The 26,763-nt window shown below is 40.3% G+C and overlaps 1 protein-coding gene across 19 annotated transcripts in view; it reads right to left on the minus strand.

Annotated features, from left to right (window-relative positions):
* Positions 1-26,763, minus strand: part of Ank3 (ankyrin 3, node of Ranvier (ankyrin G)) — a 329,054-nt gene that overhangs the window by 16,963 nt on the left and 285,328 nt on the right. For 8 of the 19 annotated variants that reach the window (XM_013514813.1, XM_013514811.1, XM_013514810.1 and 5 more), the window contains 6 exons: positions 17,116-24,918; positions 16,416-16,490; positions 12,814-12,945; positions 11,635-11,778; positions 7,805-7,895; positions 5,521-5,899 (listed from right to left, as the gene is read on the minus strand). In XM_013514813.1, coding sequence (XP_013370267.1) covers positions 5,521-5,899; positions 7,805-7,895; positions 11,635-11,778; positions 12,814-12,945; positions 16,416-16,490; positions 17,116-24,918 — 8,624 coding nt within the window. Of the gene's footprint in view, positions 1-3,550; positions 3,602-5,520; positions 5,900-7,804; positions 8,481-11,634; positions 11,779-12,813; positions 12,946-16,415; positions 16,491-17,115; positions 24,919-26,763 lie in introns of all 19 variants that reach the window. The other 11 variants (XM_013514817.1, XM_013514816.1, XM_013514819.1 and 8 more) reach the window with 4 other exon arrangements.

Below are 26,763 nucleotides of genomic sequence, written 5' to 3' on the forward strand. Positions count from 1 at the left end.
CTTTTACGGGAAAGTCTGTACAGTTAGGGGTAGCGGTTACAAGCAAATGAGGTGGCAATGAGTAAGTCATACATAAAGCATAAAAAGCAAGTTAGAAAACAGCATGTCTTCTCTGGTTTTTCTAGACTTTTCACTTTAAAATATCATTTCTTGAAGAGACTCATGAGATTAGCAAATGTGAGCAAAGGTATGGCTATACCTCCACCTGTACCTATAGAAAAACTGAATCAAGTACTCCCCAGCCCACCCCAGAGGACATATGGTAGGTGACTGATTATGAGGATTTTATAGACAGCAGATTGAACACTTGCAAATGTGCTAGACAGAAATGAATCTGTTTGCCTGTGTAGGATTTTCAAAGAAGTGGTTCATGCTTTTTTCCCCCCATGAAGAGTTCCCCACTGTGCTTGCAGTTGATGGGGGGAAAGCTCAAAATTTAGATGAGGACTTATTTTCTCCATGTTTCTGGTCTTAACAAAAACTTTATCACTGCAGACTTGACAAGTTCTTCTCTTCTCTCTGCTGCTCTTCATCAAGAGTGCAATACAGTAGGATTAAGAAATTTTATGTCTCAAAGTGAGGCCCTCTCTTAGGTCTCTTGATATTCTGGGACTGGGAAAACTTGATAAATAGTCTTCAACAGATATTTCTCTTCCTCTCTCTCCAGAACTGGCAACCAAGAAGCCTCAAGTGTGTTAGAAAAATAGCCTCCTAGTTCTTTGCACTCAATTATTCTAACATCAAGGAAGCTTTCTTCAAAACCAGAGAATGATGACAAATGGCAGACTGCAAGGAGCACCGTGGTGGACTCTACTCTCCATAAGGTCAGTGCTCCAAAGACCTTTGTAGAGAAAAATGTAATGATTCACAGTATTCTCGCTTTTGCTATAATGGGGTGGAGTTATATTTTTTGTTTCTAGCAAAAAGCACTTCTTCTACTTAGGAGAGTAGCTTAATGTTTCTGTGCAAGTTACTATAGTTAAATACCTATTTTAGAAGCTTTGCTAGACTTGCATTATATCACATACCCTTATGCCACACTATAACCCAAAATCCTCAACCAGTAATTAATAATGTAGAATTGATTTTTTTCATGGGAATGATAAGACAGTAGGAATTTGAGACAGATGGAAACCTTTTGCTTCTTCCATTCTTTTTCTTCTTTATTTTACTTCATACCTCATTAGTCTCTGAGGTTTTGGTTGAACATTTAATTTTATGTGATCTACTCTCTCATCCAGACAGAATTCTTGTTCATACACATAGCACTGCTCCAAGAAAAGCAAGACACAAATGCCAAGAATTATGAGATAAAATTATAACTGCCACATGTCAAACAGGCCTGTATGAAATACTCATTGCCGTGCAGCCTGATTTTCCTTTTGGTTGTTGCTTTTATAAACTTTCAAATATGCAAAGAAAGAGAGCCATGTAGTTATCAAGCATGCTGAATTTTAAAAAATCACATGAAAGGAGTTTCTAATATTATGCGATGTCCCACAGTCATCTGGCTACAGGGTACCTTTATAATCAAACGCCGGCGAATAACTCGGGTGGTGACCCTCCGTTCCTCCTCTGAGCTTGAATCATTCTCACTGTCTTTCAAGTCCTGATAAATGCATTTTTAGTATAATTTTACCATCACATTTTAAAATAAAAGACATTCTGAGAAAAAAAATCAAGAAAGAATTACATTTATTTGCTGTTTTTTTTCTCCACTAAGGAATATCACGATATATATTATTGAGAATCTTAGAAATTAAGTGGAAGAAAGCTTTTATTCTCCAGGAGCTGGGGATTGAACTCTGAAACTCATGCATGCTAGGCAAGTGCTCTACCACTGAGTTACAATCCCAGCCCAAAATTTTTGAGCAGCAAACTACTCTATATATGTAGGTAAATATCAAGGTACTTGATTATAATTTATTAAAAATAATTAAATAACATTTTTGGCTCTTGAAACAAAATGCTACTAGTTTACAGAAGCATTCATATTTCTTTTAAAAATAGTTTTATATTTATACTCATTTGACTTAAAGGTATAACCTTATAGGTTGGGCCACATTTCACTTTATCTACAAAAAGAGGTATATTTCTGATTTTTATGAAAAATTGGTCAAATGTGATAACTCTGTCCAAAGCCTTTTTGAAATTTACATCAGCATAATTTGGTACACATATTTGTATCAAGAAATTCTTATAAAGAAAACTGGTAGTGAGAGTTTAGAAGAATGTGAGATATGAGAAGCTTGAGGTCTTTTACAGACGAAAATAAGAGTAGAAAACAGAACACTTCATGGAAAATAATATGGTACAGATAAGAATCCAGCAAATGTACAAAACATTACTTTTTAGGCAATAAGGACAGGAAATAGGAAAAACAACCAAGTGCCAAACACTATGTCATTCAAAAGAAAAAAAAACAACTTCTTAATAGCCACGGTGAAGAGTATTTACTAAACGATTTTATTTCTAAACTGTAAGGGTAATTATCTCAAATTCTGGTAATTATCTCAAATCTCACAGTCCTCAAGGTGAGTGTTAGAAATATAACAACCACTGTTAATCCCTATCATTTGGTTTGAAACCCTGTATCATTTTTAATGTCTTTGTTTTGTTTGTATTTTGTTACTGTTCTTTTTTTTTTTTTTACTATTCTCTTTAAAATAAAAAAAGATGAGTATTACAGTTAACATCCATTACAAAAATGAATGATAACATTTGTTAAATTAGTGGAGAAAAAGTGCAAGTGTAGGTGTTAAATAATATGCTGGATGAAATAATAAGTTGAGTAAATAATATGGCCATTCTTCTCACTAAAGGTAAACTTAAGTATTTTAAGATGTATGAGTAATAACAAACTTGACTTTATAGGAAATTTTATTTGAACAAAACATCCTATTGAATAACATGGTTTCAAAAGGAAGTAACAGCCAGTAGCTTTGCAAGAACTAAGAATTTAAAAACTAAGTTCTCTATCATAGTTTAAATTTTTTTCAGAAAAGGACAGTAAATTTGGGAGATGCTGAAGGATCTAAGAAATATATTGTGAGGGGAAGGCCGTAGGACTCAAAAAGGGCAGACGTGGAATTTCCACTCAAGAAAGAAAAATACACCTTATTAATGGGTTGGGTGAGGCAAAAGGGAAAGAGGGGTCTGAGTTATCCATACATAGAATCTTAAATTGGGGAAAGGTTTTCACTGGGCACACTGACAAAGCCAAAGAATATATGTTAATGCCAATACTAACAGCAAACCTAGATGTCAATTAGATGGGGTCCTATCGAGAATCCCGAGGCCAGCCCCTGACATAAAGAAAAAGGAGCTATTTGGCTGATGTTTCAGAGTCCCTATCTCTCTGGAGCCTCAGCCAGCCTTACGGTGAGAAACAGAGAAGACAGTGGCACAATCTGAGAATCAGGGTGCTTTGGGAGAATTCTCCGCAAAGTGGTAGTAAATGGAGAAACTTTAAGAGAACAAAGAGAATTTTCTTGGTATTCCTACAAATGAGTTCTTGCATGAAAAGAGGTGGAAAATAGCAGAATTTTACCTTGTAACAGCAGGCAGTCATCCGTGTGAGAGCAGCACCCGCACTTTTGACCTGATTTTTTAGGGGATAAAAAGGGGGCTGTTTTCTGAGATCATACATCAGGTGACCTACTTGGTTGCTATTACTGTACTATGGTAGAACCACGAAAGATACAACCTGAATATCTCTGGATTTCTTGTGAGTTCACACTCATATTTCCCGGAAGCTTAAACTCCACATAATTATGATCATCATATACTAGTAGGACTGGTAACCAACACGAAAGGTTGAGACTCATTTATAAGACATCTTGAAAGTTCTTTCCAAAGGTACTTATTTTCCATTACTAATGAATTCAGCTGAGTTTCACTCACGAGTTAAGATCTTCTGTTTCAACCCTGCATACGCCAATGCCAGTGTACACATGCAGCAGTGCTTATTTACATTGCATGGTAGTTGTTTCCAGAACTTCTTTATTGATATTAATAGACATTTGCAGAATAAGTCTTCACAGATAAAATATCACTATGCTACTATTTCCTATGTCTTGTGAGCTTGCCTTAAGAGGGAACAGTCTATCCAAATTCGTTCTGCTAAATACACTAAGAATCAAGTAAGAGACAAAAATCAATATTCAAAACCACATTTGTCAGGAAGGAAGTCAAAGGCCTGAGAGAGACTCAAACAAAAATGCTCAAAAGAAAAACAGAGAAAGAACACAATGTTCAATTCCTGGCTGTGGTAGTCATTTGCTTTACTGACCTCATAAAATAATCTCTAGCTCATTTAATAACCACCTTCACTGAATCTCAAAACAAACATCCACGGAAAAAACAGATCACAATTTGACTTCCTCTTACTCTGCCTTCTAATAAGCCAGCAAATAGCCAAAAGGAAAGGATGTCAAATTAGTTATGTTTTCCTAAACTTTAAATTAAGCATTATGATGGGTCTCAGGTAAACTAGATATATCTCAAGGACGAGGCATGTGCGATTATCCCACAGACACGTAATTCTCAGTCTATGTCTATGGCATAGCTGACAAAGGACTCAAAACTTGAGAGACTCAAAACTTGAGAGTAGTGAAAAGTCTAGAAAATACAACTCATTTTTGTTTTCCTCTACCTATCTGTGAGTCATAATTTCAGCTTGAAATATTTCAATATCTAAAACTAAAAATGTACTAGAGGATACCACAAGAACATATCAACACAAAGAGCAAATGCTTCGTCACAGTGAAGTTTTTCAACTACTAGAAATAAAGCTTAATTATCTGTAGATATAAAAATGATAGTTCTGACTTTAAATTTCTGACAGCTGTCAACCTCATCTTCAACTTGGTGATTTTGTCTCTTCAAGTTTTAAAATACTTTCAGATAATAGATCTTATAGAATAAGGATCTTAGATGGGTCAGATCCGATATACTTTTTAAAAATCACATTCTCACCAGCTTGAACTACTGATGGTACATGCATGACTGTCCCATATAAAACTGCACCACTTGTACCAACAGTGGCACAAGCCATCCCATGGGATGGTCACGCATGTACCACCAGTGGCTGAAGCCAACCAGCAGTAAGACATATGAATTATGGCCCCATTGTGAGTGTGTTAAATTATGCTGAAAAACCAGAAAGGGACAGAATTATCATCTAATGAGAAAGATGACTAGGTTTGGAGTTAGAAAACCTAAATCCCAGACAAACTTAATATTGGACCTTACGGTAGTTACTTAAATATCTGCAGTTCTTCACCCTTCTGAAAATGGCGACAGAGATGCTGCTTCCTTTTTCCTACCTTGGGAATGCAGGTAAGATTAAATGGGCTGTGTTTTACTTAGCATGTTCTTTACCACCACCATTAATGTTACAATGTCACCCACTTACAATTTAGACATAGTAAAGAATCGTGAATCCGGTACAAGCAAAAGGAGGGACGCAAACAGTACTGCACATTTCAGGAAGAGTGCAACGGCAGCCTGATGACATACCTTTGGCTCTGACCCACTGGACCCCTCCTCTTCATGAAGGTTAAACCGTGGCTTGCCATCAGCAGCAGAAGTCCTACTCATCTTTTTCATACTGACAGGCACACAGGGTTTAGGCTCTTCTATTACAAACTTGCTGGTTTCTTCCAGAGATTTCTGATACACTGCTAGCGGCGATGGTGGCTCCTCAGCACGACCAGATCCGTGCAGTTTTGGTTTCAGAGTTTCCTTAGCACTCTGTTTTCCGACATCACTTTGGGATTCTGGAAAGTGAGATTTTGTCTTTGCTTCTGGAGTGACTTCGGCATGGCTGCCATTTGCTTCAAATTTTCCAGGTTCCCCTTTGAGATATGAGGTAATAGAATCTCTACACTGATCAGGGCTGGAAAAGATAAAACAGGCAAATTACAATGGCAACTCACGGCACAGAAACCCTGAAGTTTACTGTTGAAGGCATAAAATAGAAAGGCAGGAAGGATTTAAAATGTGAGGGGTGCTTACGGATGGAGGTGTGAAGAGGTATACACAGGCTCCAGGCATCCCCAAACCCCAATCTAGCCAGCGTTCAGTCTTTTTTAAAAGAATTGTACCTCTACAGCCACTTAAGTGCTACATGTTGAAAGGCATTCATGGGCATATTATAGTTCCAACCCTCCCAATCTATAAGGGGAGGATATTGCAAAATACTCTTGTGTCACTAGTAAAAATCAACAAATACAACATCTCCTAACAACACAGTGAACTGCTGAGATGAAACTCTGGCATCCCAAAGAGCCTCTAGTTTTGGTTCTGTGTATATTTTCAGCTATGAATCCAGTTTTCCCACTTTTCTAATTATAACACCTCTACCTGAACCTCATCTCCTCCCACTCCTGACTTCTGCTGACCTCCCTGGTGAGCAGATGTTGGTGAGGAGTGGTTTCCTTACTATTAAAAAAATCTTTCTTTTAAATGGATTTCTGAGGCCGGAGATTTAGCTCAGTGGTACACTCAGTGGTACACGCAGTCCCTGCGTGGCAAGCATGAAGTCCTGAGTTTGATTCCCAGTACCCCTCTGAGTCTCTCTTTGTGAATTTTTGTGAGCAAGAGGTGTACCAGAAATATGAAAATATTACACATGGTTAAGAAATAGTATCAGCTCTCTTGCATCCAATTTAAGCTTATCACTAACTAGTTGCCACCTACCTAAAATACATTTTAGTCTGATGTGTGGGTATGTGAAAATAATGGCTACTTTTGCCAAGAGATTATGACTTGCACAAGTCCTCTGGTAGGTAGTTTACATGCCTTCTTTTGTGATCTATATTCTTTTTTTTGTTTGTTTGTTTTTTCTCTGGTACCGGGAACCGAACTCACGACCTTGCGCATGCCAGGCAGGCGCTTTTGCCGCTGAGCTAAATCCCCAGCCTCTGTGATCTATATTCTTGTCTGAGGGAAATGGTGGTAGAAATATGATTAAAGTGACATTGTGAGAGCTTAGAAATTTCTCTAAATTTGCAAAGTTACTACTCAACAGTGGTAGGATCTGACCCAAGGTTTTTGCGACTATAGACTTACCTTTCTAGAGCAGTGCTAATATAAAAATGAACCAGGTTCATGTTAAGAGAATTATTTTGGTAAAAAATTATTTGGCAAATGTCTTTCATGGCATTTTTAAAAGAATGATATACAGAAAAGTAGCAAGGGGTATAAAATGTTTTTCTCAGAATGGTAGGAAGACAGATGATTTTTATTTTAGCTTGTCTGTATTTTATACATGAAGATATTATTAAAAATATACACAGAAGATACAAGTCCATCAAAAACATTTTTTTTCTTTTTGGTGCTGATGACTGGTCTCAGGGCTTGTCATGTGCTCCACCACTGAGCTTTATCTACAGCACTTTCAGCAAGATTTTAAGGGTAGCTATTCCAACATGATGGTGTTGTACCCATTGTTTAAAAATTTTGTACAGTCAACACATTTGTTTGTAGGTGGAAACAACTGTTTGGGGGACAAGACTACTACAAGCAATTAACTAGAAAAAAATAGTCTTCCAAAGTTAAAAAAAAAACCCAAATCTTTGGCTTGTCTTTCTAATTCAAGTTTTCAAAATTATATTTGAATTTAAATTCATTTTCTCTTTCCAGATTAGCCTAGTGAACCTCCTCTCAAAGCAGGTATTATCCAGAAGCTGGACTGGGAATTTTAGAAAGACTCGTGCTTAAGAGCATCTACTTAAAACAAAGTATTTCAAACAAATAAACAGCGCTTCACTTTTCTCCTGTCTGTGAGACCGAGTCATACCTGTCTTCCAGGCGGTCTAGCAACCCACCAGTTATTCTTCGAGCTGGAGTGGGTGAATCTACGTTTCCACCTGACGTCTCGTTCTGCCAACCTGCAATTGAAGACATTTCCAATTCCACTTGCTGAACACATTTAAGAATAGCCTGTATTTTTTCTTCTGTCATCTCCTTACACTCTACTCCTTCCAGTTGAATGTCCTCAAATAGAGATTTGAGTTTTTCTTCCGTCATCTCCTCATCAGGACCAGATTTTCCTTTCTCCTGCTGCTCAGCATTTACGCTTACTTTTCTAGTCTGTTTCAATGACTCGGATGCTTTAACATCCTTTGGGACCCCAGCCAAACTTCCGAGATATTGAGGATACTCACTCAGACACACATCCTCCAACTGGCTCTCATCTACTTCCACTGCGTCAGGCATTTCTGTTAAAGGCACTGAGTCTTCCAATTTGCTGTCTTCTAAGGAAGTGTCTTCTGCAGTTACAACTGGAGGTCCATCTGCTGAATGCACTACATCTCCCTGGGAAGGCACTAGCCCATCACTCAGTCTACTAGGGGTCCTAAGGGGAGACTCTATGCTAGAGAGATCACTAAAATAATCATCTTGCTGCAAAGGGGTGGGTGGCGTGTAGTGCAACCCTGTGGGGGTCTCCAGTTCCACTTGAAGGGGAGGGTAACCTATGGAAGACAGTACATTTGGACTGACTGGAATGAATTAGAACACATCAAACAAAAACACATGGAATGATTAAAAGTATATCAGGTATGAAAATGCATGATGAATTACAGAATAATGTTGATAAAATTTATTGGTTTAGTTCAGTTACGTGAAGTACAATGAAATAAAAAGCCTAGGGCAAACTCCAAAAAAATAGAAATGCTAACGAAGATACCAACTGCTTATCAATTTTGGTACTTTTCATACAGTTAACTTAAATATGCAGGCTAATTTAATTCAATATAAAATGAATTGTCCCTATTTAAGACATTGATTTCATGGCCAATTATCACTCGAATTTTAGCATGCAATATTCATACTGTGGTAGACCGAATACAGCAGGCCACAAGAAAACAAGTTTGTAATTAATTACCTATAACTTACTTTAAGAACAATACATATGCGTAATACAACACAACTTTAATTCTCGCTTTGTAAGAAATTTACAGGAAAGATATATGAACTTAAAACTTCAGAAAGAAATGTTACTATATTTTTAGAGCAGTAGCACTGGCTAAAAATCTGAAAAGATGTTAGGAAAAGGATTTTAAAAGTAGACAAAGTAGAACAGAGTCCATGTAAAGTTTCCGGGTGTCAGAATATGACAGAGATGAAGGGTTGTGGTATATGCGGAGGTCTTGGTGAAGCTGGTGGTGGGATCCACTTAGAAACACAAATCAAATGAGGAGCAGAAATGACACACAACAGAGATAGGAAGAAATCATTTGCGAAGCGCACTCTGAATATTCTTGACAATGCTATGCAACGTGGAGTTCATTAACCGGCCTACACAAATGGGAAGGACCGAGCTAATCCCTTGTTTTAAACACTGCTGTGTATGAACTGCAGAAGTATTTTTCTACCTTAGCAGAGAGAAAAGTCAACAGTGGTCTGGTCGTGGTGAGGAAAGGAAGTTTTGTAGAAATTCAACGAAGAGGAGAGATAGGAACACACTTTTACAAAGCAACAATGCACGTTTCCTGAATTATTGCTCTAGACACACTGAAGACGAATTTTTCCATCAAGCCAAGGTAAATACCAGTTTGGCTACTGTTAGAATTCAAATGACTATAGGTAAGTGGACATTGTCCAGTTATGGACACTTGTAAACTAGAATCTTGTTGGAAAGTTAGTTAAGATTACCTGAGGTTTATAATGTGTATAAGTGAAACTCCTAAATTTACCTAAGTAGTTTTAGAACAAGAAATATAAAATACTAAGATATAGCAGCAAAAAGCCTACATGAACTTACTTTAATGATATGATTTTAAAACGTTGAATGAAGCTTCCAAGAAAGCTGCTTTCGTTTAGTGACCTTTTTAACTATAGCTACTTTTCATAGTTTTTGCCCTCAATAAAGAATATTAGAAGAATTATATAAGCTCTACCTTGTCAATAATATAGTTTGCTATATATTATATCTATTTATGTAGTACAAAAAGAGTTTGATTACCAATATATGGCCTCATATATAAGGCATAACCTTGAAGACAGCTTTTCCTCCAAGGTTCTATTGTATTTCTAAGCTTTAGAAAAAAAATCCATGTTTATTACTTATTGTGTATATACTTAAAATTTCCCATTGACTTTGACTTAGTAAACAAAAATTTTCTAACAATTCCAGATCTTTTCTTACACAACATTTGCAGAATAATTAGAAATTAATGATTCCTGTTATTGTAACTTTGCCAGTTTATATTTTATTTTATTTTATTTTATTTTTTGTCTTTTTGAGACAGGGTCTCTCACTATGCAGTTCAGGCTGGCCTTGAGCTCACTTTGTAGCCCAGGCTGGTCTCGAACTTGCAAGGATCTTCGTCCCTCAGCCTCTAGAGTGCGGTGATTACAGGCATGCACCACCACACCTGGCAAGTTTGCCAGTTTAAAAAAGGAAAAGAAAAAATCAATCCAGGCAGGTGGTGGATGCCTGTAATCCTAGCCTTCATGAGGCTGAGGCCAGAATATCATAAGTTTGAGGCCAGTCTGAACTACATAGGGGGTTCAAGGCTAGCCTCAACTGAACTAAGTGGCAAGACCTTGTCTTAAAAGGAAAAAAAAAAAAAAATCACTGTTTTTTAAAACCTGGAGTAGTAGAAAATATCCCTGGCTTCTCTCTCTGCTTTCACCATCAATAGTTTCTACTCAAAGTTCACTGTAGGAATAAATCCTCATGTGTGGAGGTAAGACAGGGCTATCTTGCAAAAGAGAGTAAGGTGTTTATTATGCTTTTCTTAATACTTTGATGAAAAAGCCCCAGTTTACATCAGGGAAGATGACAACATTATATAAATTCAGCTAATGTTATTTTTTATTTTTTATTTTTTGGTTTTTCTCCGGTACCGGGAACCGAACTCACGACCTTGCGCATGCCAGGCAGGCGCTTTTGCCGCTGAGCTAAATCCCCAGCCCCAAATTCAGCTAATGTGAATGAATTATGCTATTAGTGATATTTATGCTCATTGTACTCAAAAGTATGCTGCCCTTTATTTACAATAGATGAGGTAGGCATCTCCCAAAGAATAAATGGCAGCATATGGATTTACAAAGATGTTTAATAACTAAAACACTTTGTCAAAGTGTTTTAACGAATGTTTAATAACTAAAACAAATTGGACTTTTCCAGCGCATCCTTAAATACTTGGTCCCAGCACAGTCATTCAGCATTTTACCTTAAGGACTTGTCTATTTTTTACTTTAATCTGACTCACTACTTTGATTATTTGGTAGAACTGGGCTCACCGTTTGGTTTCATATACATCTAAATGAAAGATCACTAGTTTTTTGGGTAAATATAAAAATTGAAAATGATAAAAACAATGCATTTTCCAGGTATTCAACTTCCATTTGGTCACGTAAAATGTCAGAAATGCCAATTCTTCCCAATAATTAATGCTTTCATCTCTCACTACTTGCATTGTATATTACAGAGGCATTTACCAGGCTTGCTTTGATGTCAGAGTGCTTATTCGCAGACTCTGGCAGACAAAATGCTGTGAAAATGAGGAAATAAGTCTAGCAAATCACAATTTAGTTATCTTAAGTGACAACCTTGTCCAACTGCACTTTCCAATGCTATCAAATGATTAAATAAATATGAACGCTAAATTCAGTTACCATCAGCAGGGTCATGGAAAACGTTGTTTTCATCTGCAAAACTCCTGGTGCCTGAAATATTCCCATAATCAAATATTGGTCCTTCTAGCAGAGTCACTATATCTATCCGATTAATTTTTGTCAAGACCGAAGTTAAGGCATCAGCTGAAAAGGAGAGAAAAAAGGTTGAACCCAAATGAAATGCTTTTCTTCTTGTCAGCGCGATATCCACACGCAGACATGACTTGTGCGGCCCTGCTGGCATTTCACAGCTCCTCTTTAACCCAGCTCTGAATGCCTGCTGCTGCGGAGAGGGTAGGGTCTTAAACACTTGGCAAAGCTGTGTGTGATGGCGACAGCAGACAGCACTCACTGCACCCTAGCAGAGCAGACAGGCCCTGAAATAGTGGACTCCTTTCCTAAGGGGGTATAATGTAACTTCAAAAAAGTTCCTGCTCTTTTTCAGAATGTCAAAATAGGTCATCCTTCTATGATGCATTCTCATGAGTTACTAAGGTCAGGCTGACCCAGGCAAACCCACAATAACTCAGACCAGTGCCAGGGGTTCAGCACTTGCCAAAGTGTAGCACCACCCACTCCACCAATCCCCACCCAAGGATATCAAAGAATTCTCTGCAGCCACAGAGTCAGCTGAATTCTACTACTTCATCCCTAGCTTGGTCCTATCCTCTTTTGTGCAGTTCTGCTTCTGGCTACAGCAGTGTTTCTGATGACCATCCCATGATGTAACAACTGGAATTATTTTTCCTTTTTTTTTTCTTGTCTTTTTGAGGCAGGGTCTCACTATGCAGTTCAGGCTGGCCTTCTCACTTTGTAGCTCAGGCTGGTCTCGAACTTGTGACGATCCTCCTGCCTCAGCCTCCCGAGTGCTGGGATTACAGGCGTGCACCACCACGCCCGGCTGCCATTTTTGACGGTCAGACAGAACGGCAGACAAAATGAAAAATACTCCCTCCAAAAAAGCTTCTTAAAAGCAGACCTCTAGAATGTTAGTACTCAATTAAACAAGTATAACTTCAAAAGCTCACTGTTACTTCATCATCACTCTGCATTTAATTTCCTATATTGTATTTAAAAGCACAGGAAATTTAGAACATTTGTATGAACCTAGGAGTAGGTGTATCTAAAGTATTTGGTATATGCAGCTTTGAAAGTTAAAATAATATAACTTAAGCATACTTGTAGCATTTTTCCCGTCTCTGGTAACCCATTTTTTTAATAACATGAAGCTTTGAGAAATTAAGGAATTGGGATTTTCCACACGTATTTGATTGATTTCATCCACTGAAAAATTCAGTTCCCTTGCCAATTCTGTAAAAAGAAAGAGAGTTACTGAGATTGCACATTCTAGTTTTACTACACACATTTTATAAAAGCAATGTTCTACTGCTACCAGGAAAAAGAAAAGGAATTTTATAAAAAAGCCCGTGTACGTCTGTGGGCATTAATTTTCATACACTTGATTTCATAAGAAACTAATGATTATACCCAGGCTCTGATTTGCCTCTCCTTAGCTAATTACTTGTAATCAAGTTTCCTTGAGAAATCATTCTATAAATATTCTCTTTTTTTCTTCACAGAGAAGATGCTGCTTGCTTGCTTTTAATTTGGCCAAATTCTCTGCAGTTTGAGCAAATAGCATACAATATGGGTATAAAATTCATATGCACAACACAATAGACAGCAGCAGGGTTGCCCCAAGCCATCTTCCTGAAGCACAACTTCCACACAACATTCTTCTGCTCCATGAGGCCTTCTAGTTTTATGAACTCCACTCAGGAGGTTTAAGGACGGATGACTCCGAGTTATATCATTACATCTGATACACAGAAACTTGGGTACAAAAAGGGACCTAGCTTTCTGTTCATGTATAGCCTCACACACTCAATCTTATAAATTCTGAGGGTGTCTCTGGAAAAATACAGATGATCTAGGTATTAGTGGCTGCCCTGGAAGAGGGAAACTTTGGAGACTTTTCACTGTGTATTTTTGTGTATCTTACAAATTATCAAGTGTGTGATACTTTCAATGACTGCAAAATGAAATGCGGTAAATGCTCCCATGGAAAAGGAACTGGTCATGATTCTATTTCTGTTAAATATTTCCAAAGTTGGCAAAATAAGTTCAGTTTACAAAAGTCTTTATCTTCTGACCAAGTGTGTTATCCTAATAAGCAAGGTTTACATAAAATGCCTTGCGTAGGTTACTGCACTACAGATTTGAACTACTAAAAAACTGAAAACAGTCCACATGTTAAAAAAAAGTTAATCATTGCGAAGCAGAGCTTGCAAGTGTTGTGATCACGGTCTATAATTAGAAATACATGATGGTGTGTTCTCGAAGGAACAAAATTTAATTTTAATACATGCAATGTACAAATACTATTTTTTATATTCCATTTCAAAACAAATAGTCATGACTCCTTAGTGTATTGTGACCACAGTTAGAAAGACACTATCATAAGGTACAGCTCTTGGACGTGCTATTTATTCATAAAAGGCAAGATCTGATTTTGCAGACAATTATAAAATTTGTAACTGTTATCAGAAATAAAAATGCTGGAAATCATTAACCATCAATACACATTAGGATATTAACAGGGGTTAAATTTTCAAATAATCTTTATTGAACATGTGGTTAATTCCAATTAGAGAAATTAATTACATTTTTAAAAAGTTGTCCATCTCTTTGTGTTTTAAGTGACAATACTCCAACTGCTCCACAAGCCCAGACTGTTTTCTGTACACACAGTGAAGAGCAAGGAGCTACCGACATGAACAGTTTTATAACGTGGCTTATATTTGACTTTTTTTCACTCCCTTGCAGTTCTGGGGGTTCAGTGCAGGGCCATGAGAATTCTAAGCACGCACTGAACTACTGGGCTGTAATCCCTAGCCCATCAGGCTCCTCTTATGCCCCATCTTCTCCACAAATTTACTCTGACAAATGTCAGGATTTTTTTTTGCTGTTGTTGGCTTAAGGAAATCTAGTAGTTATGGGCACAGAATACCACAAAATCAACATTTGCTCCAAGCTCCAATATTTTTTTTCTTTGCCTTTTGAGACAGGGTTTCACTATGCAGTTCAAGCTGGCCTTGAGCTCATTTTGTAGCCCAGGCTGGTCTTGAACTCCCAGCAATCCTCCTGCATCAGCCTCCCGAGTGCTGAGATTACAGGTGTGCGCCACCACACCTGGCTTATATTTTCAGATTTGTGTCTGATATTAAAATATAAATTTGATGACATTCATCAGCAAATACTTATACAGAGCAAGTTCCTTTCAACTCTCATCCATCTACAAATGCTCATGCAGGCCACCTGTCTTAAGAGCGCTTCCAGGTTCCTAGTGAGTAGCAACATACCCGAGGGCAGGGACAGGCATGTGGTGGCGGGGCTGGGCTAGAGGGACGGAGGACATTCACAGGTCAAAATTTAGATGAAATTGTTCCTCATTATCCAGTTTCACATTGTCTTTTCATAATGGAAAACCACATGGACTGTATGTCACTGGTGTTATGCAAGATGACTTTAGATATGACAGTAATATTATTTTAACCATGATTTTTGCATGTGCATTAAAAAATACATGCAGGCTATGAGCCTTGAAGTAGCTCAGACTTCTATGCGGCAAGATTTCAGGGAGGGACCCTGTTAAAATCAAAACCACAGAGTAGGGCAGGCGTGGTGGTACAATATGACATTCTAGATAGATAATCAGGAGGTTGAGGCAGGAGTATTACAATGAGGTCAGCCTGGGCAATTTAATAAAACCCTACATCAAAAAATAACAAGAGCTGGCATGTAGCTCTGTGGTATAGTGTTCCTGGGTTTGCACAGGATAAAGTTAAATAACTATAAAGCAGCACTGCCCAGCGGACGTAGATTCAGATCTTTGTTTTCTATGGAAGCAAAATGAAGCCAAATATTCACTTCCAAGGAACTAACCATAAATGGTTATTTACTTCTTAACTACATTTGTGAATTGAGTATTTATTTTTTAAAGTTTCAATTCAAAATTTAAACTGTCAGTCCTCTGTTTTCTTATGTAGATATAGCAAATACTCCATTCCTTCTCAGGAAAGTATTATACATTTTACTTTTAAATAAATCTTGAGCATAATAGTGAGTCCACTCAAAGAAAAGCATCTGGGCTGGGCGGTGCATAGTTCAGTGGTAGAGTGTTGCTGACATGTATGAAGCCCTGGATTCAATCCCCAGTACAAAAGTGTATTTAAAAAAAGAAAGAAAGAAAGAAAGAAAGAAAAGCACCAGGTGTGCACTTTATATGAAACCCAGGCAGAGGCTCACGGAGCTACTGCCAAAGAGAGCTGACAGAGATCTTGTGCAGCATATGCAAGGCCCTGGGTTCAGCCCCAACGTGGGGCAGGTGTTCTAAGGACACTGATCACGTTAAAGAATTTGTGTTATTTCATAGGTTTTTAGCTATGTTTTCCTTTACATCCCCAAGTAAATCTGCTATGAGGTGAAAGATTACTTATGGTAGCACCAATGGCCTTGTGAAGAAAATCCCTAAAATCAAAGCAAAATAAGATTTCAACTTCTATTCCTAGAATACTATAGAGAAAAAAACTTCAGAAAAATACAGAGTACAAGGTGCTATCGGCAATCAACTGATTAGTGATTATGGTTACATTTTTTCACACTAGTTGCTTGTTTTTATTTTTTTATATATATAAAAAATATGTATACCACAAACTGCAAGATAACAAGAAGGAAATTAAGTGAGCGTACTTTTTCCATTCAGGAATATACACACTTACCTGTCCAACTAAGTCCCAGGTGATCAGCTACTATTGCCATCCTGATATCTGTCCGTTCACATGGACTCTGTGGACCTACGATTTACAATTTCTTAATTAAAATAATCATCAAGAAAGACAGGACACTGGAAAATTGCTTTTAGCAGTACTCAGGTTTTACAGAGAGACTAACGCTAACACTGTACACTTAGATGTGTCCTAGCCGCCTACATGAACACTTGTCTTTCGCATGGCTCACTTGTATTCCACCTGCATCAGGCCAGATGTCAGACTACATGGATGCTCAATGTAATGGGGTTGAACATGCTGACAAGCTAGCTACTTTACAACAGTTACAGAATTGTCATGTTGGTGAAGACACCACGATGAGATCTCGACATTTGTGCTTTTACTCTGACAGAATTATATCCATTAGCACATACAAGAAAAGAAAAGTTGTCCCTCTGGAAAGACATCAGTATCTTCGGCATGCTTCCCTAGCTGTCTACAGTGTGGCTGGGTTAAAAGGAAGAGAGAAGAGTATATAGACAGCACATACAGATGACAATGGCAGAATGAGAAACTACAGTTAAGTCACTCCACAGGCAATCACGACAGTTCATGCACTAGGATCTACGAGTTGGAAAGTGTTTACAAACTAGGCTGGTCTCCAGGAGGTGAGCAAAGAACGCTCGAGAAACCTGACTGCCTTCATTCTCACCAGTCCTCCTACTGCTCCTTTGCTCACTGCCGGCCTTTTCACTCTTTGATTTTAAAGATGCTGCCTCTGTTTTCTTATCTCTAGCAGACTTCGTGGTAACTGAAGGCTGGCCACCCCGGGAAGTCTCGGACACCGACGTGTTTCTCGAGGTGCTCTCTTCCTCGTCAGACAACTCCGACTGCATCTTCCTGTCTTCTTCAGAGAGGCGGTCCACCAGCTTTAAGGTCTCACCACTAATTCCCTTAAAATATTCAATGGAATGTTTACACACTTCCTTAAGCTGACTCTTTCTGACTTTAGCTGTGGTGGTGGTGGTGGTGGTGGTGGCGGTGGCGGTGGTGGTGGCGGCGGCGGTAACACAGGTGGATCTTACCTTTACTGGCAACTTGGATGGAAGCTGTCTGGCCCTGCCTTGCTCTGGCTGCCCTTGCCTTGGTATGGCACATGCTTTTCTAACTGAAACTAGGTTTTCCCTGTGTGTGTTTTTTACTGGAATTCTGGACTTCATGTCTGCACATGAAGAGGCAGGAAGGGGTTTGGCTTTCTCGGATGGACTAACCTGCTTCGCTTTACTTGCTCTAATGTTTGGCCTATGGCTTGGAGGGAGGATATCTTTTGGTGAGGTGGCTTTTATGGGAAGTTTGGATTTTCGCCTAGTCCCTATGGATTCTTTTGTCTTGTGCAGCTCTCCCAGAGCTGTGTGCTTATCTCGGGTACAGTGTCCTTGTAGTACCCCTGTCTTTTTTCCTGATGAGCTTTTCACTGGATTATCTTTCTCTGTGGTACAAGTGGGTGCAGGATGTCCTGTCAGAACTATATTACTGTTATCTGTCTGTATAGTGGAAGAATCCAAATTGTTGTTGTTATTAAAGTTATCTTTTTGAAAATCGTGTTTTTCTTGGGGACTAGTGCCCATCTGGCTATTGGCTGTACTGGAGAGCACTGGTAAAGTTTCGTTCTCTACTCCCTGACAACTGGTCATCCCAGCTTCTATCTTATCTGTTACTTCTCCAGGGCCTTCTTTCTTCATGGTCATAGTGGATGCGGAAATTCCCATTTTTATAGGCGTGCGCAACTTGGGGTCAACTTTAGAGGTGTTAGTGGCTGCTGCCGATTTCTCCAGGGAGCCACTACCGGATGTGCCTTCCTGACACTCTCCGCTGGTCGGGCTGCTGGGGTTAGGTTCAACTGTAGGTGCCTCTACATTTCTCTCTAGATTGGTTTCTACAGTGGTGTCCCCTGACTGTGGCTGTGGAGTGGCAGTGACCATACTTTTATCCCCTTCCCCCTGGTCCCCTGACTTCCCTTCAGAAGTATGCTCACCAATCTGGAAAAATTGGAGCCTCTCTTCAACAAAATCCCTCTTGCTCATGTCAATTGCACCACTGCGAGTCATCTCAAACATTTTTCCTTCATGAAATGGGAAGGGGTTAGGCTCACTAGTTGGGGTACTTTCATCAGTTGGCGTTCTGGCTGGTGTGGTGTCAGGGGTTGTTGCCGGAGAGCGGTCTTCCACTGCCAGGCCAAAGGGCTTGGTTTCATCTTCCCGTGATTTACCATCAAAAACTTCGTCATCCCCTTGGCTACTGGACCAAGGGTCAAAATCTAGACCTTTGGTAGCTACTGTTTTGAAAGGAGTGGCAAATTCTTCATCTACTTTGTAACTGAAATAAGTATCAGGAAACACCGATCTGTCGGGATGTCTGCCTTCTAGTGTGAAAAACTGGGCCCCTGACTTCTGATCAGTCTTATCAGGAGTCCTTTCAAATGAAGAACTTTTAGAGGATGGCTTCTCTTCCTCTGGTCCCACCTTTCCCTCCTCCTCAATGACTTCCAGTTTGCTTTGGCTAAAAGAGCGGTCGGCTGGTTTCAGGATGCCCTCTGTGTTCCAGACATCCTTCTTCATTTCCAGGGTGTGGCTTGGGAGTTTAGAATCACTCTCTGTCAGACCATCATCCTCATCTTGCAGGTCATAGCCATCCAGAGAGTCGATCTCTGTGGCGTCTGTGTCGTGAGAAAACTCTGCCGTGGTAGCAATGGAACACTCTGTGATGGACTGGTCATTGTTCCCGTTCTGAGCCGTTTCATTCTGGGGCGAGTCAAGGCCAAGGCCAAATTCATTGTCTTTTCCGGATCCGTTACTTTCCAGTTCTTTCTGGTTGGCAGCCTTTTCGGCAGAAGCTTTGGATTTTGACGTTTCTTTTTGTTCATCGTCTACTTCCTTTAACTTGAAGGTGTATTTTTTAACTGGGGCTGGTTGATAAATAGATTCATCATCACTGGAATCACTGGTGTCCGCCCCCGGAGGGACTGGCGAAGGCGGCTGCACTCTGATGACTGGCTCGGCCAGCTGGTACTTGTCGTGCTCATCTTGCAGACTGACTTCGATCATGTCTACCTCCCTTTCGGGGAGAAAATGATGCTTCTTTTCTGACTCGATGTGGTCTGCATCCAGTGGTGGAGGAGGGGGAAACTCAATATAGGCAACTCTGTTACTTTTGGGCCTTTGGACAGCGTCTTTGCTCACATCGGAAGGCATTTCCCGCTCAGCTGTGGTCTCCTCCACTGTCACTGGCTTCAGGGAGGTTGACTTCGCCTGCTCCTCCTCCTCGGATTCCTCAGAAACCTCAGGAATGGGGCTGGGTTTGCCCGGTATATAAGCTATGAGCGAGTCTGGGGTCTTAGACGTAAATTCATAACTCACTTCCTCTGAACTGGGTGTTTCTGGGGTTAAAGGGCTTTTCCCAGAGCTGTCTAGAAAAGATACTTGCTCTAGAGTATCATCTTCTGGACTACCTTGGGGAGAAGGAGGCTGCTTTTGCTGTCTAGTTGTATAAAAGGTCCCCCTCGTTTCTTGTACTGTCTTACATTCCTGACTTACGATTTTTTTTACACCTCCTTGTTGTATCTCCTTCTCATATTGCTTCCCCACTTGTACAAAACTGACATAAACAGGCAAAGTTTTTATCTCTTTCCCTCCCTCTGTCTGGGCTAGTGGTGCAAGTTTTTCCAATCCATCAATGGGACTGTGGTCGAATACATCACTAGAGGGAGAATCCTTTCCTGGGCTAAAATCTAAAGAGTCAGGAGATTTGGTGGGGGAAGTCTCGGTTTCATCAAGAGGTGGGCATAAGCCTACGTAACTCTGTTTGGAAACTTTGCTGATCTCTGAGTAGGTAACCTTTTCTTCTTCTATGGAATTAAAGTGCTGTGTCTCAACTGTCTCTTTACTCATACTCGATTGGGATAATTTCTGTGATAGTTCATGTTTTGAAAGTGTCGACTGCTCACAAAAACCATCAGGAATATTGGAAGACAGCACCCTCCTCTCATCAGCAACTCTGACTGGAATGTGAGACATTGCTGAGCTCTCGCTTCTCCGGGGAGGCTGATCAAGAGCTCCGCCTGGACGTTCCCCGTCTTTTACAACATACTCCCTGTACAAGACCTTCTTGGAGGGAGATTTTACAGTCATTTCCTTAATCTCTGAGAGAGAGCCATTCGTTAACAATTTGTGTTCTCTCTCAGTCACAGACATAAATTCACTCTTTTGATCAAAACTTTTGCTTTCAGGGTGACCAATGTGATTCTCTTTTACATCGTGAACAAGTACATGGGAAAGTTTGTCTTTCTGTGACTTATTGTTAGTGGCTCCAGAACTTTCCCACGTTCTAAAGACCTTTTTGTCCCATGGTTCCTCGGTTGCTAAACCTGAGGTTACAGTGCATGCCAAGTCTTTGGCCTGTTGCTCAGAAAGAGTGTCAGGCACTGCTTTACTTGACATTTCAGTTCTCTGTTTGTTCACGTCATCAGAGCCAGCGTCATTTACAACAACTTCACGGCTCTGGGCATGCTCCTCTTTAGTTTTCAATAACATGACATCTTTTTGCACAGATATGCTTTCCTCTGAGAGGTCTATGGCCTTCTGCTGTTTTTCTCTAGCCAAAACTTGGTAGACGGGTAGCTTGCTCTCCTGTGGTTTCTTAACTGGGATTCTAGATTGGCCATCTGGCTTTCTGTCTTCTTGAGTCATGTCCTTACTTTTTGCTTGTGTTCCTTGTTCAAATTTTAATCTAATGGAACTGAGTTTTGATTGTTTGAGCTGAAATCCAGACTGGGGCCCTTCTGGTGCTTTGCTCTGTGAAGCACCTCCTTTGGCTTCCACGGTGGACTTGCCATCCTCACTCGGTTGGGAGAGGCCCCTTTTCTCTGGGCTGCTGGGCACACTGGATGCTCTCCTGTCCTCCGCCTGGGAGAAGCCTTGTCCCTCAGGGCCTTGCTGCCTTGCCTTAACCCGCTCTTCATTGGACGCCAACAGTTCTGTTAGTACTTTCTCAGGGCTGCTACTGGTGGAGCTTTGAGGAGAGTATTCTTTGCCATTTCTGGGGCGTGGCTTTTTCTCTGGGGACTGCAGTTCATCGTTTAGCTTCTCGGTTTTGTCACGAAAAAACTGTGACACTTCAGTCAGTTTTTCTTCAGCCTCCTTCACGGTCCTGTCCACCCTATCTTCATATATCAACTTCTCTCTACCTCTGTCTAATCTGTCCTCAGTAAAGCGCATCCACATGGCATGTTTTGGACTACTAACATCGCCAGAGTAGTGCAACACTGTCACTTTATCAAAATGCTCATCTTTAGACACTTTACCTACACCATTTTCAGACACATCTTTATAGATTTTGGAGAGAATTTCTTTTTTGGGGGCAGTGGCTACTTTTTCTCTGGACCGCTTATCAGACCCCTGTAACTCTGAGCTAGGGGGTCCTGTATGGTCTGTAACCGATTCCTCAGTATCAGAGTGAGACACATCTAGCTTTTCTGACAGGAGCATTTTCTCAGCAAACCTGTAAGACTCCCCTCTTAGTTCTGACAACTCATCGTCATGGTATTCTATGGAGTGCTGACTCAAAAGCTTCAGTGTTTTATAAGAGTCATCGGATATGAGTTGCGCAGAACTAGGGCGGCTGTCTTCTTCTTGGGACACGGGAGTGTTCACCCTGGAAGACTCCAGATAAGAAGGCAAGGACTCTTCCGCAGTTAGTTCTTCTTCTTCTTGCTGACCCTGCTCCTCTGGACAAGGAAAAGCATCGTGTTTTTCTGGCAGAAAATCTTTTAGGTTAATATCTCCCCGGGATAAGTCTTTCTGATATACATACATTTCTTTTTCTGGATGCTTTTTGGTCTCTCTAATAATGACTTCAGTGGGCTCAGCCTGGTTACCTTTTTCGATGTGGACTTCTATTATGCGCTCCAGTTTGGGTTTCATTTGGCTGTCCTTCTCTGCATGCTGGCCAGATGTTTCAGCAGCAGACTTGTGCACATCTGGAGACACTGCCGATTTATGCTCAAACAGACCTGCCAGTTCTTTGGAGGGGTCCCGCCCGGACTGAAAGGCCTTCATGATGTCATGGACGGACATGGTTTCCTCGATTCTCTCCGAGGCCCCATCACTGCCTGGCGGAGAGTGATAAACCATCCTAGTGGTGGTGGTGATATGAGTCTCCTCCTTCACACGCATGCCTTTGCTCAGAACCCGGCTGTGGTCCTCATCTTCACTACTGGCTTTCATTTGAAATGCTTTAACTTTTTCTTTAATACTAGAGGTGGTGGGCTTTGGCTCTAGTTCCATAAACGTTGGTGATGGTTTGGGTGACACAGGCTCCTCTGGTTGGGACTGGGGGACATCCCCGGAAGAGGGCTCGTAGCTCCTGATAACATGAACCACTTCAGTCCTCGTTTCTGTAATGACGGGAGGGATGGGGACTTCATGAAAAAGTGGTTTAGGACCAGTGCTCTCTGCACTTTGTGGGGCCGAAGGTGTTTTTTCACTTCTTGTTTCAAAGCCACTGTCAGACAAGGGACTTTTATCTTGGTCATGTTGAGAAAAGTCATCTGGAGACTCTAAAATAGTATCTGTTCCGAAAAAGGAGTCAGCCATTTTACATAATTCCTTCTCAGAGGTGGAAGGCCTCATGGAGGCTGGCGGCATTTTGAGTTTGTGTTCCTGCAGGGCAATCGCTGGTTTCAGAATTCTTTTCTGTCTCTCCTCACCATCCTTCTTTGCATCCTCAAACTTGTACTTTAAGTTTGTCAGTGAACTGCTCCCGATATCATTGGTTAGGTAATCAATGACTTTGGTCAGGTTGTAATCCTTTTCAGAGGCAGCTTTTGCTTTTACTTGCACTCGCTCTGGCAGGGACGGGGAATGGCTCGCAGCAGCGTGCTGTCTTGCTTCCCGTATTTCTTCAGAACTGAATTCTATCCAGTCATCTTCGGGAGAGTGTCCTTTGTCACTCTTTGGTGATTTGGGTGGTCCTTTGTTATCTACACACACATCCTTTTTAAGGATTTCACTCACTTTCACTAAGTCTTCCTTTACTTTCTCAACAATTTTGAAAGGTTCTTCATCATCAATTCTCCCTTCCTTGGGGAGATCAGGTTGGAATGGTTTCTCCTCAGGCACGTCTGTCTGTAGTATTGCAGTCATCCGCATGAGGTCCTCCTTCATTTCAGCCACGTCTTTGAGTATCTCCTGACTGGAAGATAAAGAAGACGGTGTGGACAACTTAAGGGCAGAGGGTGTGAGGAACAAAGATGACTTCACTGGAGATGAAGTTCGATTGAAATGGGGCTGAGGACGTGTCTCCGTAGTCAATGTTTTAATAGGTGACAGCAAGGCTGCTGCTGATTTTGTAAGTGAATTAGAGTCTGGAAGTTTCTTCAGTGCTGGTTCTGGCAAAACATTGACTACAGAGTATACTGGCACTGTTATTATCGATGAAGTTACAGATGAGGTAGTTGCAGAAATTGACGACCCAAGGGATGTGTAGAGTGCACTTGCGGAAGGAGTTCTTAGGGACTGAAAAGCTGATGGTGCTGCAGAAACGTAGGACCTGAGTGGGGAAAATGGCATTGCTGTGGTGGTAGAAAACACTTTCTCAACTGTGTCAGTGGCTGCGTTCACCACAGAGCTCACAGAGTTTGTGGCCGTAGAAATTTTGTCCTGTAACGTGGCAGTGGCTTTGCACCCGTTAATTAAAGTTGAAGCTGATGGATACTTCAGAGGAGAAATAGATCCATTGACTAATGCTACCTCTGCATGTCCAGGGATCTGTTTCAAGGGTGACGAGAGGGAAGATACCGTTGTAACTTTAGCCGATGAAATGACATCAGCTGCTGATTTAGCTGGAGACACCACTGACTTTAAAGGTGAAGATATCAGAGGTGCTGCTGATGTAATGATCGATTTAAATGGCAAACTTGAGGAGTACATATTAATATTTGATTTGGGGGAGGCAGGGGGTGTCATAGTAATTGATGACCTCTCCAAAAGAGACCCTGCTGTCGTCACGGGAGAGGTTCGAGATGGAAACGTAGAATTGGACGCTAACCCTTTCAAGGGCATAGGCTCTGTGACTGTGGGAGCTCTAACCAGGGTACCAGAGGCAACTTGGATATTGTATGGAGACTGTGACACCACTGTTTTTATCGGCGAAGACATTGTCCGAAAAGATCTAATTGGAGATGCCACGTCACTAATGGATTTAACTGAAGATGTAGTTGATGCGCCTAACGTGGATTTGATTGGAGAAGGAGTCGAAACAGACCATATTGATTTTAACGGAGAAGCGGACGGCGTATTAGAGGAAGAACTTGATAAGGAAGTGAAGCCTGACTTGGCCGGCCCAGGCACTGTAATCGGAGCTGTTGTCCAGGACTGGTATGGTCTTGTAGAAAAGAATGGCTTGTATGAGTAAGTGGTAGGGAGGGATCTTGCTGCTCCTGCACTCCGTTCAACTGTTTCTTAAATTTAAAAATGAAATCAAACACAAAAATCAACAAAAATGGTTGAGAAACAGAGAGACCAGAGAAAAAATTGGTCAGTAAACTTTGAAATATTACAAAAGCAAGTACAACTGTTTGCATGATTTAGAATGGAAGAGGCAAAAGGAACAATTAAATAAGAGGAAAAATAAATTTCCACAGACATAACTAATCCAAAGTTTAAAAAAAAAGAAAACATGACTAAATAACTAAAAACCAGAGCAATGGGAAATGAAACACAGGAAAGGCACATTGCAACCAAACAGGCCAACGATGAAAAATAGAAAACATGAGGAAAGAAAGAATGAATGATGAGAAAAATAACCACAATGGAAAACTGTTCCTTTACTTCCTATTGACTTTCTTATGTGCTGGTATTGAAATTTCAGTAGCCATTCTGCTGTGCCTGTACAGGAATGCTGTTTTGTGCAATCACAGCACTCACATTTTAATAATTTCTAACGTTCACTCTCCTACCGCCTTCCCACGACAGTGACCTGCTTAGAACCATTTGATAAGTGAATCTGTACATTAAATAGCTTAGCTGTTTTTTTAGAAAACCACTCAAGCCTATTTCATGCAGAATCGAGAAACTATTAAGAGACAGGCAACTGGTGTGCGAACTCTGAAGCCACTGGATTTTAAATCTTTGTCTTCCATGCACAAGTCAGTTATGCTCCACACCCATAAAAAGCCAATAAGAGCAAGAGATTTTCTGAGTCAGAATTTAAACAAAACAAAACAAAGAAAAGGAATGTTTGCATTTATCTTTTCCATGCAGTATATTCCTTTTGATGAAGGGAAAAAGAAAATATAACATGAAATGAATATAAAATGCATGTGTACACACAAAGGTGGGAAAAAAAACAGAAAATATGGTCCATGGTTACCATAAGCAAGCAAAGCAACTGAAAACATTTTATCATGCACAATATATCATGGCAAACAAGCCAATGAAGTAATACAATTTGTATGCCATATTATGCACAATAGATAACCTTTAAAAATACTTTCACAAGACCATTTAGAAAGAAGAGTACACTTTTTCCATGAGATGTGAAGTCTTGGTACCTTTTGAGATTTTAGAAAAATATTTAATACTGCACATTAGAAAAAACATCTGCAACTAAATATATCTGTGTCTATAGCTGTCATTATGAACCAAAGCACATAGTTTATTGCACGTGGCATAATCTTTCTGCTTTTAATTCTCAAAAGGTATCATGGGGAAAAATCACAGCTGTATTCTTAACATCCCATATTTAAGTACCTCTGGGATATGATCTATATGGAGATAGATAGATGTATGTTTATAAATTACAAAGGTACTAATTCTGGTGCCTTCCCAGAATACTCATGGGACTCATGGATACCCCAATACTAGAACAGCCATGACGTAGACCTACCACTAGGAAAGACGGATGTGGTACCAGCATTCCTTTTGCAATGGGGCAAGAAACACACAAACGAAGTAAGCACACTCGCTGGGGACAGCAAACATATACTTAGTCCTCTTTGCTACAACTCTACCAAACAAACCCAGCTGGTCACAGAGACTGGGAAAGCCCACCATGGATTAATGTGCTAGGTCAAAGTTGGGTTAGGCTTGCCCCAAGAAAACAATGGTTCAGAACAGTGAAACTTGAAATGCGAATCTGCTTCTTCTTCATGCTGTGCCCAGGCTGGGCCGCTGCTGCAACCCAGTCCGTGGATTAGCAGCTCCTCCCACAAGAGTGAAGATTTTCATTTCTAGCATACATTCAAAGTCACATATTCAGAACATATCCTTTACTAGGCTTACATGTCATTTGAAAGAAAATGGAA

The sequence above is a fragment of the Chinchilla lanigera genome, unplaced genomic scaffold, assembly GCF_000276665.1.
Source record: "Chinchilla lanigera isolate Chin_1 unplaced genomic scaffold, ChiLan1.0 scaffold00024, whole genome shotgun sequence".
NCBI classification, from domain to species: domain Eukaryota; kingdom Metazoa; phylum Chordata; class Mammalia; order Rodentia; family Chinchillidae; genus Chinchilla; species Chinchilla lanigera.